This window comes from Canis aureus, chromosome 2, assembly GCF_053574225.1.
Source record: "Canis aureus isolate CA01 chromosome 2, VMU_Caureus_v.1.0, whole genome shotgun sequence".
Classification (NCBI taxonomy): domain Eukaryota; kingdom Metazoa; phylum Chordata; class Mammalia; order Carnivora; family Canidae; genus Canis; species Canis aureus.
In genome coordinates this window covers 25,266,703-25,282,673 of record NC_135612.1, presented here as the reverse complement: position 1 = coordinate 25,282,673, position 15,971 = coordinate 25,266,703, and the positions used below count along the sequence as shown (strand labels likewise).

The 15,971-nt window shown below is 42.9% G+C and overlaps 1 protein-coding gene across 1 annotated transcript; it reads left to right on the top strand.

Moving 5' to 3' along the window:
• The first annotated feature begins 9,789 nt into the window (after positions 1 to 9,789).
• Positions 9,790 to 15,583, top strand: LOC144291642 (uncharacterized). Its single transcript, XM_077861296.1, has 3 exons — positions 9,790 to 11,286; positions 11,373 to 13,221; positions 15,058 to 15,583. Exons 1-3 carry the CDS (start codon positions 9,790 to 9,792, stop codon positions 15,171 to 15,173), a joined length of 3,462 nt encoding a protein of 1,153 aa, XP_077717422.1. The 3' UTR covers positions 15,174 to 15,583.
• Positions 15,584 to 15,971: the final 388 nt, after the last annotated feature.

Genomic DNA, 15,971 nt, shown 5'->3' with positions numbered 1-15,971 from the left:
CCTGATTAGTGGTGAGCATCTTTCATGTGTCTGTTGACCATCTGTATGTCTTCCTTAAAAAAATGTCTATTGAGGTACTTGGCCCATTTTTTAATTCGGTTGTTTGGTTTTTCAGTATTGAGTTGCATACATTCTTTATATATTTTGAATATATAATTCCCCTTTATTGGAAATATCATTTGCAAATATCTTCTCCCATTTAGTAGACTGTCTTTTTGTTTGTTGACAGAAGCTGAACAGAAGCTTTTTATTTTGATGTAGCCCCAATAATTTACTTTTGCTTCTGTTGCTGATGATGATTTCCTTTGCTGAACAGAAGCTTTTTATTTTGATGTAGCCCCAATAATTTACTTTTGCTTCTGTTTCCCTTGCCTTCGAGACATATCTAGAAAAATGTTGCATGGCCAGTATCAGAGAAATTACTGCCTGTGTTCCCTTCTAGAATTTTTATGGTTTCAGGTCTCACAATTAGATCTTTAATCTATTTCGAGTTTATTTTTGTATATGGTATAAGATAGTAGTCCAGTTTCATTCTTTTATGTGTAAGTATAGTTTCCACAACACCATTTATTGAAAAGAGTGTCTTTTTCCCATTGTATATTCTTGCTTCCTTTGTCATAGATTAACTGACTGTATAATTATGGGTTTATTCTGGATTCTCTGTTTTTTTTCTGTTGATCTATGTGTTTAGTTTTGTGCCACTACTATATTGTTTTGATTTCTATAGCTTTGCAGTATATCTTGAAATCTGGGATTGTGACACTTTCAGTTTTGCCCTTCTTTTTTGTTCAGAATTGCTTTCGTTATTCAGGGTAGTTTATAAAATACAAACTTTAGTATTACTTGTTCTAGTTTTGTGGAAATGCTCTTCGTATTTTGATAGGTATTGCATTGATGCTATAGATTGCTTTGGGTAATTTAGACATTTAAAAATATTAATTCTTTCAGTCCATGAACTTGGAATATCTTTCCATTTGTTTGTGTCTTCTTTAATTCTTTCATTAGTGTTTTACAGTTTTCAAAGTATAGGTCTTTCACTTCTTTGGTTAAATTTATTCCTAGGTATTCTAATTTTTTGGTGCAATCGTAAATGGTGTTGTTGTTGTTGTTGTTTTTAATTTCTCTTTCTGCTGTTAGTATACAAAACCACTACCAATTTCTAGGTATTAATTTTGTATCCTGCCACCTTATTGAATTTATTACTTCTAGTAGTTTTCTGATGGAGTCTTTAGGATTGTCTATGTATATAGTATTATATCATCTGCAAAGAGAGACAGTTTAAACCTCTTCACAAATATGAAGGCCTCTTATTTCTTTTTCTTGTCTTATTACTGTGGCTAGGATTTCCAGTACTACTTTGAATAAAAGTGACAAGAATGGACATCCTTGTCTTGTTTCTCACCTTAGAGGGAAAGCTGTCAGTTTTTGCCATTGAGTATGATGTTGATCTATGTGGGCTTGTCATATATACCTTTATTACATTGAGGTATGTTCTAACTCCATTTTGTTGAGAGTTTTTATCATGAATGGATGTTGAAACTTATCAAATGCTTTTTCTTACATCTGTTGAGACTATCATATGGTTTTTACCCTTTGTTTTTCCTGATGTGGTGTGTCACATTGGTTGATTTGCAAATATTAAACCATCCTTGTATCCCCAGAATAAATTCTATCTGATCAGGGTGGATGATCTTTCTAATGTGTTGTTGCATGCAGTTTGCTACTATATTGTTGAGGAGTTTTGCATCTATGTTCATCAGAGATATTGGCCTATAGTTTTGTTTTTTTGTGTGGTGCTGTTGTTTAGTTTGGGTATCAGGGTAATACTGACCCCATAGAATATATTTGGACATTTTCTTTCCTATTCTGTCTTTTGGAATAGTTTGAAGAGAATGGGTATTAACACTTCTTTAAAAGTTTGGTCTAAGTTGCCTTGGAATCCATCTGGTCCTGGATTTTTATTTTTTGGTATTTTTGATTACTGACTCAAATTCATTAATTGTAATTGGTCTGTTCAGATTTTCTACTTCATCCTGGTTCAGTTTTGGAGGATTATGTGTTTCTAGGATTTATGTGTTTCTTCTAGGTTGCCCATATTGTTGGTATATAATTTTTCATAATACTCTCTTATAATCTTTTATATTTCTGTAGTGTCTGTTTTTATTTCTTATCTCTCATTTCTGATTTTGTTTATTTGGGTCCTTTCTTTTTCTTGATGAATCTGGCTTAAGGTTTGTCATTTTTATTTATCTTTTCAAAGAACAACTCTTGGTTTCATTGATTTATTTTTCTATTTCTATTTTTAATCTCTATTTCATTTATTTTTGCTCTGAGCTTGACTATTTCCTTTTCTTCTACTTATCTTGGACTTAATTTTTTTTGTTTTGTCTTGTTTTTTGTTTGTTTGTTTTCTTTTTCTAGTTCCTTTAGGTGTAAGTTTAAGTTGTTTATTTGATCTTTTTGTTATATTTTGAGGTAAGCCTGTATTGCTATATAATTGCCTCTTAGAACTGCTTTTACTGTGTCCCAGAGATTTTATATTATTGTGTTTTCATTTTCATTTGTCTTCATGTATTTTTAAAAAATTCTTCTTTGATTGCTCATTGGCTCATTGGTTGTTTAATATCATGTTTAATCTTCATGTGTTTGTGTTTTTTCCAGTTTTTCCTTGTGACTTATTTCTGGTTTCATACCATTGTGATCAGACAAGAGGCATGGTATGATTTCAATCTTCTTAATTTTATTGAGGCTGGTTTTATGGCCAAATATGTGATCCATTCTTAGCCAGAGATTGTTTGTGATTCACCCAGTTGCCCCTCAGTTATAGAAACAGTGCTCATGGGGAAACAAGGATGCTAATCCAGATCATCTCCAGGTATGATTCTAGCAACAGGAGTCCCATGCTGGCATTTGGCTCTCCAGAAAGAGTATCAGTTATTAGGGATATAGAATATAGAGAGTTTAAAAACCATTGAAAAAGCCAGTTGTTTGAACAATCTGCATTTGCTTGAATCCCTGCCTCCCACACTGTGAGCAGTTTTACCTTTCCAAAGCAAGTGTGGGTATGCCCATACATCCTTCCTAAGCAAATTTTTTGGATGGAATTATGTGAGTATTAAATTGAATATGTTTGATTTATATGTACTCACATGGAAGGATCTCTAAGATACATTGATATAGGAAGTACATTACAAAATAATATATAGAAACTGATCTTATTGAAATTAAAATAAGCATTGAAAAACTCTGAATAAATATATTAGTGTGTAAACAATGGGGTTATAATGAGTGAATTTTCACCTTTTCCTTTAACTTCTGAAAGTTATGACATTTTTGTAGGTTCTAAATTACTCATGTAATCAGAATGAAGATCTAATTGAAAAATATCACAGTTGCCTAAGCAATGTTTAGAAGATAAACAATTTCTTCATTCAGACACAAAAAACACTTGTTGATCTGGCTCCTGCCAAACCCTGATCTTATCTCTCATAATAACATCTCTGCAAAGGCCACATTCTAGGTAGCGGAACTATTTCTTGAAGATTCTATTCCTTGTTTCTAGAATGCCTTTTCTCTCCTGTTTACTAAATGAACTCCTATTTATCCTTTAAAGCCCATCCCAAAAGAGATTACTGTGAAGCCACTTCTGATCCCAGCCTTCATCCTCAGAACTCCTTAGAAATGTGTTTGTGTGTGTGTGTGTGTGTGTTTTAAGGATTTATTTATTTATTTGAAAGACAGAAAGATTGAGAACACACGTGGAGAAGGGACAGAGAGAAAGAATCTCAAGCAGACTCCCCTCTGAGCACAGAGCCCATTTTGGGCTTTGGTCTCAGGACCCTGAGATCATAACCTATGCTGAAACCAAGAGTCAGATGCTTAACTGACTGCACCACCCAGGCATTCCAGAAATGTGTTTTTTATACCCCTTATCCCATGGTATTTTAACTCTTCTATCTTCTTTTGGGTGGTAAACACAAGAATTCATATTTATTCTGAATGTTCCCTCTACAATTGGAGAACACAAATTTTCGTATGTTTGTATGTTTGTATATTTTTCTGTGCTACTATGTTCAGACTCATTTAGCTGTAGTGATACAAATAAGACTAAGCGACAAAACTATAAATTAAAAAGAGTAAAATATTTTTCTATAATTTTAAATAGTCTTTGTTGCTGGATGTGTTATCTGGAATTTGAAATGTTCTTCCAGAAATAAGTTTACATAAAAAGAGAATAAAGAAGGGAAAAATGGTAAAATATAAAACCAAATAGGTCTACTTTAAGATCCAAAGGTGATTTTACAAAAAAAAAAAAAAAAAAAAAAAAAAAACAAAGGTGATTTTAAAGTCTTACTGTAGTCTGAAAATACTTTTCATTTAACAATTCTGGATATGTATATGTCAATATATATATAGTTTAAATTATAGTTAATTTTCTTGTAAGAAACTGAAGGCATGGAAGAGAGAACTGGATTCTGTTTCACTAAACCAAGCTGACAGCTCTGGTCTGATCCCAGAATCTTAAGGGCTACAGTGAGGTAGAAAACAGCCCAACTTGCAGCTCAGACTATGAGTGAGTTTGCCAAGCTACATGTTAACAGCAAACTCCACTGGGTTTATAAACTGCCCAGACTTGGCATACACTGGGTTCAGTTTTATTCTTAGTCTGTTAACACTTCAGTGTCATGTTTTAGAATAACATGACAAAATAACATGCTTAATAAGAACAATACGGTCTATATAATGGTTCGCTGGGAAATAACATCTCCCAAATGGCATGAGTATGTCCATGTTTTAATTATTGTTCTCCAGAGCTTCAGAGATAGCAAATAGAAATTCAGAAATAGTGTCCACCCTAAATGTTATATAGTCATTCTCTTAGGCTACATTCACTGTTACTTCAACTTAAAAATCAGAATTGCTAACTTTTTGAGCTCAAAATGTGAGGATAGAAGGCAGTCTGCAATTTCACATGCTAAGCTGTAACAGGGTAAAGAGAAGTGTCTGATTCGGCCAGTGACTACCAGTGCTACAGAGTGGTTAACAGGATCCTAATGTGGAGATGTATCAATCAAAACAAAGCAAGAATTAGAGGGAAATGAAGCAATTCCTCATTAACAGCTAAGTGCCAAAAAAAATGAAAAATCAAAATGAAAAAGAATCAAAAGGAAATTGTCTGCCTATAAAGATTACTAGGAAAATATGGACTATCTGCTACATCATATTGTCATTTCTTTACATTTAGTTCTCTATAAGGAATGAGAAATAGTTCAATTATACTAAAACTTGTCTTGGAAAATCTGAGTTCCTATGCTGGTTATTTTTTTTATACCAGCCCCCTCACTGAGACAGATCCATTTTCTGCTGTTCTATGCTCTACTTTAGGCTGCAAAACACCCCTAACTATGCTGGTCTCCTTGATAAATGGCCTTGGCCAATGACAGGCACCAACAAGGGATAAAAGGGCAGCATGAAAAAGAGAAGGGCAATTCCCACTCGCCCCCTCCCACCGCCCCGGCCCCTGCACTGGGCTTTTTGTTTATTTGTTTGTTTGTTTATTTATTTATTTATTTATTTATTTTCTGGCATTGAGTGTGCTCCTCTATGACCAGAGGTCTTATTGAAGGACCTCCCTCCCAGGCTCATTCTCTCATTGGGCTTCTCAATGTTGATGTCTCTCCTGTCCATTCAGGTCTGTGCATGGTAATGGATGACTTCCTGTGCTGCTAGTTCCTGGAGGATTCCAACATCATTTTGGGCTTCTAATGGTCTTTTATTAAAGTCTATTTTATCATGTGAGTTGGATTTTATTTCCCCATGGGAATTCAGTGATACAGTTCTTTTCTGAGCCCTGAGAGGTAAATTTACTACTGAATCATGAAGACATCTGATTTTGCATCCTTAGCCCCCGCTTTCTCACACGTCTGCAAAACGGTGTCAATTGTGGAAGAAAATGTGCTGTGAATTGTAAATATTCCTCTGCAGTTCCTATGAGTTCTATTTCATAGCTCTGTCCAGGTCACCAAACCATCTCTCAGTCTTGCTAGGAACCGATCTTATATGCAAGGTAGTTGGGCAGTGGTCATCTCAAAGGGTTGAGAAGGGCACTGTTGGATGAAATAGGGCTTGTGTTAGGAGGATAGTATTAGGAGGGATGGTGACATACTATCCAAGGTAAAAATTGTGTGTGATGAATTTTTTTTCTATCCCACATTGATAGTTGAAATTTTATTTTATTTTATATTTTAAAGATTTTATTTATTTATTTGAGTAAGAGACAGAGAAAATGAGAGAGAGAGCATGAGCAGGGAGAGAGGGAGAAGCAGGCTCCCCACTGAGCAGGGAGCCAGACTTGGAGCTCAATCCCAAGACTCTGGGATCACCATCTGAGCCGAAGGCAGACACCCAGCCAACTGAGCCACACAGGCTCTTGAAATTTTAAATGACATTTGAAAATTTAAATGATACCTCAGAAAGAATATAAAATCTTACTGCTGGAGGAAATAGAATTCACGTAGTCCAACTTATCTATAAAGTTCACTTTATAGGTTGTAGAAATGAAGTTACTTTTGTAAAGCTAAATAACTACTTAGCATGGAAGTAGGGCTAAAACTTAAACTCTAAGTCTGTACAGATCTCCTTGTACTCACTACACTGTTCAATAAGACCTTACTGTGATCGTGGGCTATGGGTGGACAAAATAATGTATCAAAGTTAATGATAAAAATAATTTATACTGATCAAGAGAAAAGCAATTAAGAATTGGTGTTTATTTAAATAAATCATTGGATGCCAGAATTATCATAGGATAGGAGATAAAACCTCAATTATATATTCTTACTGTGTTTTAAGATGGCTTCTGTTAAGGAAGAGAGGCAGAGAAGACAAGAGGGAGGACCATAGGGAGGGAAGGAAGGTGCTAGTTTATTTAAGACTGAACTTCCTAAGAAATAAAAAAAATGTTTACGTCTTACATATCATATTATCTCCTCTGCCAAGTATACATCAGCACTCATCCATGATGGAGCATGCTGAGTTTCTTCATGAAACCAGGAAGCCCTGGCTCATTCAATAGGGCCTCAAAATACAAACTAATTTTTCAATCATTCTTTAGTTTGGCGTATCGACACCCAGCCATAAGTTTTCTTTTTCATTTATTTAAGGTTTCCTGTCCATTTGTGGAAATTTTAAACCTATTTTCCATTATAACATATACTCCCTTAAAGTCTAAGCTGTATCAAGTTCATGGTTTTGGAGTCAGACAGCCTGGACTTAGGCACCCCCTCTGACATTTCTACTAGCCATGTGACTTTGGGAAAATACCAAGACTGTCTGAGCCTCGGGTGCCTGCCTCTATAGTCAAGTGGGGATGATCATAATAGTACCTACTTTTTAAGGATGTTGATATTCGATTTTTTTAATTTAGATTTTTAAAAAAGACTTTATTTATTTATTCATGAGAGACACAGAGAAAGAGAGGCAGAGACATAGGCAGAATGAGAAGCAGGCTCCCCTGCAGGGAGCCTGATGTGGGACTCGATCCCAGGACCTCAGGATCATGACCTGAGCCTAAGTCAGATACTCAACTGCTGAGCCACCCAGGCGTCCCTTTAATTTAGATTTTTAAAAGTATAGTCCTTATTACAGTGCCTGGAGAAAAATTCATGTACAATACAAGATAGTTATTATTAGTGAGAATAATGATTTTATAACTGCAGTCTTCCCTCCCCTCACTTCTTAATTTCCTAATTAATAAGAAAAGAAAGTGAAATCCTTGCTGTAGAAACTATATTTCATAGCGGTGGTGGAAGGGGAGGAGGGCGGTGGGTGGGGGTGAATGGGTGATGGGCACTGAGGGGAACACTTGACGGGATGAGCACTGGGTGTTATTCTGTATGTTAGTAAATTGAACACCAATAAAAAATAAATTTATTAAAAAAAAGAAACTATATTTCAGTACAGACATAGTATCTAGCTCACAGAATTAATTGCTGATGATTTAACCTGAATTTTATACTTCTACACAAGTTATAATAGTAGTTAAAGGCCAGAGTTGCCTATTTAGATTCAACATTTTTTTTTTATTATTATATCAAAAAACAAAGAGTTCATTGAAATTGTTATCCAGAGGAAATTACCTTTACCTCCTGTGGCTATGGAATTTTTTTTCTTTCTTGCTTTGTTTCATTTTGTTTTTCCTGAAACAATTTCTTTGGTTTAATTAATTTTCATCTTGTATTGAAAACTTTAAAGGCTAACAAGAAAATTATCCAAAAAGGAAAATATTAGCCTGGAAGGTTGAAGTGCATATTTGTGTAATTCAGACTATATTCTTTCTCTCTTCCTACTGTACCCAGTAATTGAATAAATTTTAACTTTTTTCTTTTTTTTAATTTTTATTTTTAGATAGTCACAGAGAGAGAGAAAGAGGCAGAGACACAGGCAGAGGGAGAAGCAGGCTCCATGCACCGGGAGCCCGACGTGGGACTCGATCCCGGGTCTCCAGGATCGCGCCCTGGGCCAAAGGCAGGCGCCAAACAGCTGCGCCACCCAGGGATCCCAAATTTTAACTTTTTTTTTGTAAATGTTCAACATATGATTTTGTTTTTTCACTTCTTACAGATGAGATAAAACCAACCCAAGACATAACTAACATAAACTAAAACCATTTCAGAGATAATTTCCCAATAGTGATCGGTTACCATGGAAATTTAAAGAATCACCTTTGAGCCCCCCTTTTTAAAAATATTGATAAGGCCCTCAATTGTTAGTCATAATGATCAATAAGACAATTTCATAAACACTATCAGTAACATAGTATTTTAATTTCATTTTAGTTTATATTGATTTCATTATGAGCAATTGTAGTTTTGGGATCCTGGAACAGAGTCTCTAACCAGACTAGCCTCTTAAAGTTGGTCAGATCACCAAGTCAGGCCATCATTCATTCCCAAGATCTCTCATGAGTCTCCTATGTTTTTTTCAGTTCTAACCTCACCCTTATTCCTATTTCTAAATTTGTATATGTCGACATATAACATCTCTGTTGGGGCCAGGCGGGAAGGGAAACTCCTCAAGATGGCGGATACGCCAAAATGGCTGAAGTTCCTGTCACCACCTCCACTTGGGATGACAGCTTGAGCAGACCCTTACACCTCTCCTTTGGACTTCCTCAACCGAACCCAATGCCCTTCAAACCCCAGAGGAGGAAGTCACCTTTGACTGGTCGAATTGCAATCCTTCCTTTGCATATGAGCCAACCAATAGGAAACCGTTCTGCCTTACAACGTTATGTAAACCCCCTACCACCTTGTCTTGGGGCGACTTCCTCGACTCACTCTCTTTCCCCCGTGAGTCGTGGAACCTCGCCCGAGGGTGCCTGCAATAAAATCTGTTCTTGGACCCTCGCTTGCCTTGGCGGTCTCATTTCCGTCTAGTTACTAAAAAAAACTTAACATTTGGTGCCGAAACCCGGGAGGAGATCGAGCCCCTGCAACAGCACGGAGGCTCTCTCCTCTTCCGTCGGACTGGAACTCCGCTCTCTCTCTCTGCTGGGGTCACCGGACTCCTTGCGGTGAGTGTTCCCTGGTTTCCGACCCTCTCCCGGGGCGCCCTGTCCTAATCGCGGCTGCGTCAGGGCAAACCCTCCTCCGCCACCTGGTGGCTCCGCGGTTCCGGGGAGTAAAGGAGACGTCCTTACTCCACGGTGACCACTTCTGTAAGCAGCAGCTCAATTCACAGTCGAGGGGACGCCCTCCTCCAAGTTTTGAGCTGATACGGGAAGGAGCCATGGGAACCTCCCAGTCCAAATTCGATTCCAAAACGCCTTTAGGATGCCTACTGGCTAATCTCCGAACTCTGGAGTTAGACCAGGACTTACGAAGGCGACGCCTTATCCATTACTGTACCGTCGCTTGGCCTCAATATCGGCTGAATAACCAAGCGCAATGGCCACCTGAAGGCACTTTCGATTATCAGATACTTACGGACCTTGATAATCTCTGTAGACGCCAAGGCAAATGGTCTGAGGTGCCCTATGTCCAGGCTTTCTGGACCCTGCGCTCCAGATCAGATCTCTGCTCTAGCTGCTCAACCTTTCAGGTACTCCTAGCCCGCTCTCCCCCGCCGACTCTTCCCCACTCCACCTCTAGAGACTCCAACTTGGCCCCTCCATCCCCCCTCGTGGAGCCTCCTGAAGATCTCTCCAGGCCCCCTGTAAGGGCCCCACACCTGTCTCCTCCTCCCTACCAACCCGCTCCCCAACAACCTGTGTCCCCGACTCCTTCCTCAATCTCCGAAACTCCAGGCCCAGGCCCAGCCTCGAGCATACCCTCTCCAACCGTTCCTCTCCTCCCAGCCCCAGAACCTCAACCACCTTCCAGCCCCCTCCCTTCTCCTCCTATCTCTGCCCGTACCAGATCCAAAAACTCTTCCCCGGACCTGGTCTGCCCCTTGAGGGAGGTTGCAGGGGCTGAAGGGGTTGTCCGAGTCCATGCGCCCTTTTCTCTACAAGACCTATCCCAAATAGAAAAACGCTTAGGTTCCTTTTCGGCCAATCCCGACAACTACATCAAGGAATTCCAATACTTGGCGCAGGCCTATGACCTAACCTGGCATGACTTACATGTCATCCAGACCACCACCCTCACCACTGAGGAGAGGGAACGTATCCAGGCTGCTGCCCGGGGACACGCTGATCAGGTCCACCTTACCGACGCCACAATGGCGGTCGGTGCTCAGGCGGTCCCCGCCGTAGAGCCAGGCCGGGATTACCAAGACGGCCAAGATGGCCGCCGGCGCCGCGACCACATGGTCCGATGTCTCATCGCTGGCATGCGGGCGGCCTCTAATAAGGCCGTAAATTATGACAAGATCAGAGAAATCATACAGGCCCCTGACGAAAACCCGGCTATATTCCTTAACCGGCTGACCGAGGCATTAATTCAGTACACTCGCTTGGACCCGGCCTGTCCCGCGGGGGCCACGGTTCTAGCCACACATTTTATCTCTCAGTCAGCCCCAGATATCCGCAAAAAATTAAAGAAAGTCGAGGAAGGCCCTCAGACCCCCATTTCTGACCTAGTGAGAATGGCATTTAAGGTCTTTAACTCCCGTGAGGAAGCCGCAGAGCTGAAGCGACAGGCCAGACTCCAGCAGAAGGTTCAGCTACAAACCCAGGCCTTGGTAGCAGCCCTGCGGCCGGCCGGCTCCAGGAGCCAGCAGAGAGGGGGACCCACCCGCACCCCTCCGGGGGCCTGCTTCAAATGCGGGACTGAAGGCCATTGGGCCCGTCAGTGCCCCAACCCGAGGGCACCAACTCGACCATGCCCTCTCTGCCATTTGATGGGCCACTGGAAATCCGACTGCCCTAGCCTCAGGGAATCCACCTGACCCCCACCTCTAAATCTCTTACCGGAGACCGTATCCGCCTCCTACGAGAGCTCCAACCCCCTCAGACGGCAGATGAAATACTTTCCTTCCTCGGGTTGGCTGGCTTCTTTAGACACTGGATTCCAAACTTTTCTATTTTGGCCCGCCCCTTATACCAAGCGGCAAAGGACACTCCCCAGGGTCCTCTCACTGATCCCTCTTCGGTCCGCCGCCTGTTTTCCAAGTTAAGAGACTGTCTCACCGCTGGGCCGATACTAACTTTGCCTGACCCTTCAAAACCATTCCACCTTTACACTGAGGAGCGGTCGGGTTCAGCTACTGGCCTTTTGGCCCAACCGGTTGGACCTACTTACCGGATTATAGCCTATCTATCTAAGCAGCTAGACAGCACCGCCCGCGGATGGCAGCCCTGCCTTAGGGCGCTCGCAGCTGCTGCCTCCTTAACTAAGGAGGCTCTCAAATTGACTTTGGGACAACCCCTCGTGGTTTACTCCCCCCATCGACTTGGGGATCTTCTTAGCCACCGATCCCTGGCCCACCTAACCCCCTCTCGTCTCCAACTCTTCCATCTGCTATTCATCGAAAACCCTCAAATCTCCCTCTCTACCTCTCCCCGCTTAAATCCTGCAACTCTGTTGCCTACACCTTCGCCTACCTCTGAACCCACTCACTCCTGCCCGCAGCTCATAGAGGATCTCACCCCTCCCCACCCTGGACTCTCTGATCAGCCATTATCCAACCCTGACCGTATACTCTTTGTAGATGGCAGCTCCTTCCTGGCTGCGGATGGTCGGAGACACGCCGCCTATGCTGTAGTCACCCCAGAGACGGTAGTGGAGACAGTCCCCCTCCCAATTGGGACTACTTCCCAAAGGGCTGAACTTATAGCTCTCACCAGGGCTCTACATCTATCTAAGGGACAACGAGTCACCATCTACACCGACTCAAAATATGCCTATCTCATCGTTCATACTCATTCCGTCCTCTGGCAGGAGCGGGGATTTTTAACCACCAAGGGGACGCCTATAGTAAATGGACCTCTCATTGCCAAATTGCTTGAGGCCCTTAGTCTGCCCACTGAGGTTGCAATCGTTCACTGTAGGGGCCATCAGACTTCTAAAGACATGGTCTCCATAGGAAATAATAAGGCCGACTCAGTGGCCAGGGAAACGGCCTTAAGTAACCCAATATCTCCCATCCTCTTCCTTAATACCCCTCATCGACCTTTCTACTCTATAAAGGAAACTCAAGCCCTCCAGGCCCTGGGAGGAAAGGCAGAAAGTAAAGGATGGATTTACATCCAAGGGAAGATTGCCCTCCCAGAAAACCTGGCCCATACCCTAATTACTGATATCCACCAATCTCTCCATATTGGCCCAAGGGCACTGAACCAGTTTCTCCAGCCCCTGTTTTACTATCCATCCCTACCTAAGGTGATTGAGGCTGTCCATAGGGCTTGTAAAACCTGCTCGGCCGTAAATGCACAGGGAGGAATCCGCAGGCCGGGGCCTAACCATCAGCTCCGAGGCCATCAGCCCGGTGAAGACTGGCAGCTGGACTTCACTCACATGCCCCGCCATAAAGCCTTTCGTTATCTACTGACTTTGGTTGATACTTTTACAGGATGGATTGAGGCATACCCCACAGCCAGAGAGACTGCAGATGTGGTGGCCACAATCCTCATCGAGCACATCATCCCGAGGTTTGGGTTACCCCGGACCCTACAGTCAGACAACGGGCCGGCATTTATCTCCAGTGTGACCCAACAGGTGGCCGAGAGCCTCAACATTACCTGGAAGCTGCACATCCCCTACCACCCTCAGTCTTCGGGTAAGGTGGAAAGGGCCAACGGGCTACTTAAGGCTCAACTCACTAAACTTACCCTGGAGACTCGCCTGTCGTGGCCCACACTGTTACCTATAGCTCTCACCAGACTCCGGGCGTCCCCCCGAGGACCATCAGGTTTGAGTCCCTTTGAGTTACTGTATGGTCGGCCCTTCCTTATCAACCACAACCTCCCGGCCATTCCTCCACCTCTTTTATCCTATCTGCCTTACCTTACCCTCCTCCGGGCCCTCTTGAGAGCCCATGCTGATGCTGTCATTCCGGCCCCGACCGACAATGCCTCCGAGGAAGCCTCTCCACGAGACTTATCCCCAGGGGACCAGGTCCTTCTCAGAAATCTGCAGCCAGGCTCCCTGCAGACCCGATGGACCGGACCTCACACGGTCATCCTCACCACCCCAACCGCGGCAAAATTGCTGGGACATACGGCATGGGTGCACATCAACAACCTTAAACGGGCACCCACAGGTATCGAATGGACCTCCCAGATGGTGGGACCCACCAAACTCCGCATGGCTAGGGCTCCTTCTCATACTTCTCCTGAGCCCCCCGATCCAAGCGGTAGAATGTGATTGCATGAAAGGCAGCGGTACCTCGCGCTACTTTTCATCTTATACCCACATGCCCAGAACTTGTTACTCAGGGAAGACACCCATCACCTGTACTTCAAGACATGCCGAAGGAACCTTTTGGATGTCTGAACTTTCTCAAACCAGCCGATCCCCTTGCAGCCGGTACCCCAAGACTGGTAAAGTATGCTGGACTTATCTAAGCCATGTGGGCCTCTCTGATGGGGGGGGAGTCCAAGACCAGGCTGGCCAGGAGCAGACCCGACAGAGGGTCATCCACCAACTCCAGACCTCAAACCAGTTGACCTATAAGAGTATTTCCCTTGATGACATCAAGAAAGTTCCCACCACCGAGCAGCTAACGACAGCCCTCCTAAATTCCAGCTATAACTTATGGCGAAATTTCTCCAAAACCGGGGACAGCAACTGCTGGATCTGTTTTCCCTTCTCTACACTCTCTAATATCGTAGGAATCCCTCTCCCAACTAATTGGACGCTCCCCAACTCCACGATCACCAATCAGACAGTCCATATTGGACCTATTGGGGGGAATATACCGATCATTAATTCCTCTAACTCTCTCACTCCTGCAGCTGCCAACATTACTAATTCCTCTCTTCCATACTGCGCCCCCTCGGGAATATTTCTCTCATGCCCCCAGGGCACTTACCGTTGTTTAACTGCTAATGATTCCCTAGACTGCACGTTTATCCTCCTGTCTCCCTCAACCAACATTTACTCCGATTCCCAGCTCCAGTCCACATTATTTCTCCAATACCGGAGAAAAAGGGCTGCCTTTCTCCCCTTTCTGATAGGAGCAGGAATAACTACTGGGGTCGCTACAGGAGTGGCGGGAATGGGAACTTCCATAGACTTTTATTATAAACTTTCCCAAGCTCTGAACGATGACATGGAACGGATCGCTGACTCCCTCACGGCCCTACAGACTCAGGTCACTAGTTTGGCAGCTGTTACCCTGCAAAATCGACGGGCTCTCGACCTTTTGACCGCCGAAAAAGGTGGAACCTGTCTGTACTTAAATGAGGAATGTTGCTATTTTGTTAATCAATCAGGTATAGTTACTTCCAAAGTTAAAGAACTCAGAGACCGAATCCAGACCAGGCGCCAGGGCTCGTCTTTCTGGGGCCTAGACCCCCACACTTGGGTAACATGGCTACTCCCTTTGGCGGGACCCCTATGCCTAATCCTTCTTCTCATCTCTGTCGCCCCTTGCTTGTTTCGATGTTTACAGGAACGCCTGCAAGAACTCACCCGGGTATCTGTCAACCAACTTTTACTTCACCCATACTCTCGCCTGCCCACATCCGACTACCCCTACAACGACGCCCCACCGTCAGCAGGAAGTAGCCAGAGCAGAGTCGACGCCCCCGACACCATTATATAAAACAAAAGGTCGGAATGTTGGGGCCAGGCGGGAAGGGAAACTCCTCAAGATGGCGGATACGCCAAAATGGCTGAAGTTCCTGTCACCACCTCCACTTGGGATGACAGCTTGAGCAGACCCTTACACCTCTCCTTTGGACTTCCTCAACCGAACCCAATGCCCTTCAAACCCCAGAGGAGGAAGTCACCTTTGACTGGTCGAATTGCAATCCTTCCTTTGCATATGAGCCAACCAATAGGAAACCGTTCTGCCTTACAACGTTATGTAAACCCCCTACCACCTTGTCTTGGGGCGACTTCCTCGACTCACTCTCTTTCCCCCGTGAGTCGTGGAACCTCGCCCGAGGGTGCCTGCAATAAAATCTGTTCTTGGACCCTCGCTTGCCTTGGCGGTCTCATTTCCGTCTAGTTACTAAAAAAAACTTAACAATCTCTAGTATATCTTTACATATTAATGAGAAATACTCTTCTCCATTGAAGGTAAATATGGAATTATCAGTTGCCTTGATGTAAGAGCTAAACTTTCTCCCCAGTTTCAGCCAATGGAGTTCGAGCCCTTTGTATCATCAACAGTCTAAGCAAGGATTAGGTCCCTTTACCAACAAGAAAATATTCAAACAAAAGTGGGTTCAAGTGTCCAGGAAAGCATTTGCTGACTTGGTTCAGCACTTCTAGGATGTCTTAGCCCCGATTTCTAAGATTCTCTTTGTTTTCTCATCATTAAGTCCAAGATGTATGCTGGATATCCTGTAATAATTTTCA

What these genes read in the sequence shown, in the direction of transcription:
- LOC144291642 (XM_077861296.1), top strand. Translation starts at nt 9,790, where the DNA reads ATGGGAACCTCCCAGTCCAAATTCGATTCCAAAACGCCTTTAGGATGC. An exon ending in GCGGGACTGAAGGCCATTGG is followed by an intron (nt 11,287 to 11,372) that starts GCCCGTCAGTGC and finishes CGACTGCCCTAG; the next exon opens with CCTCAGGGAATCCACCTGAC. An exon ending in CTACCACCCTCAGTCTTCGG is followed by an intron (nt 13,222 to 15,057) that starts GTAAGGTGGAAA and finishes CGATGTTTACAG; the next exon opens with GAACGCCTGCAAGAACTCAC.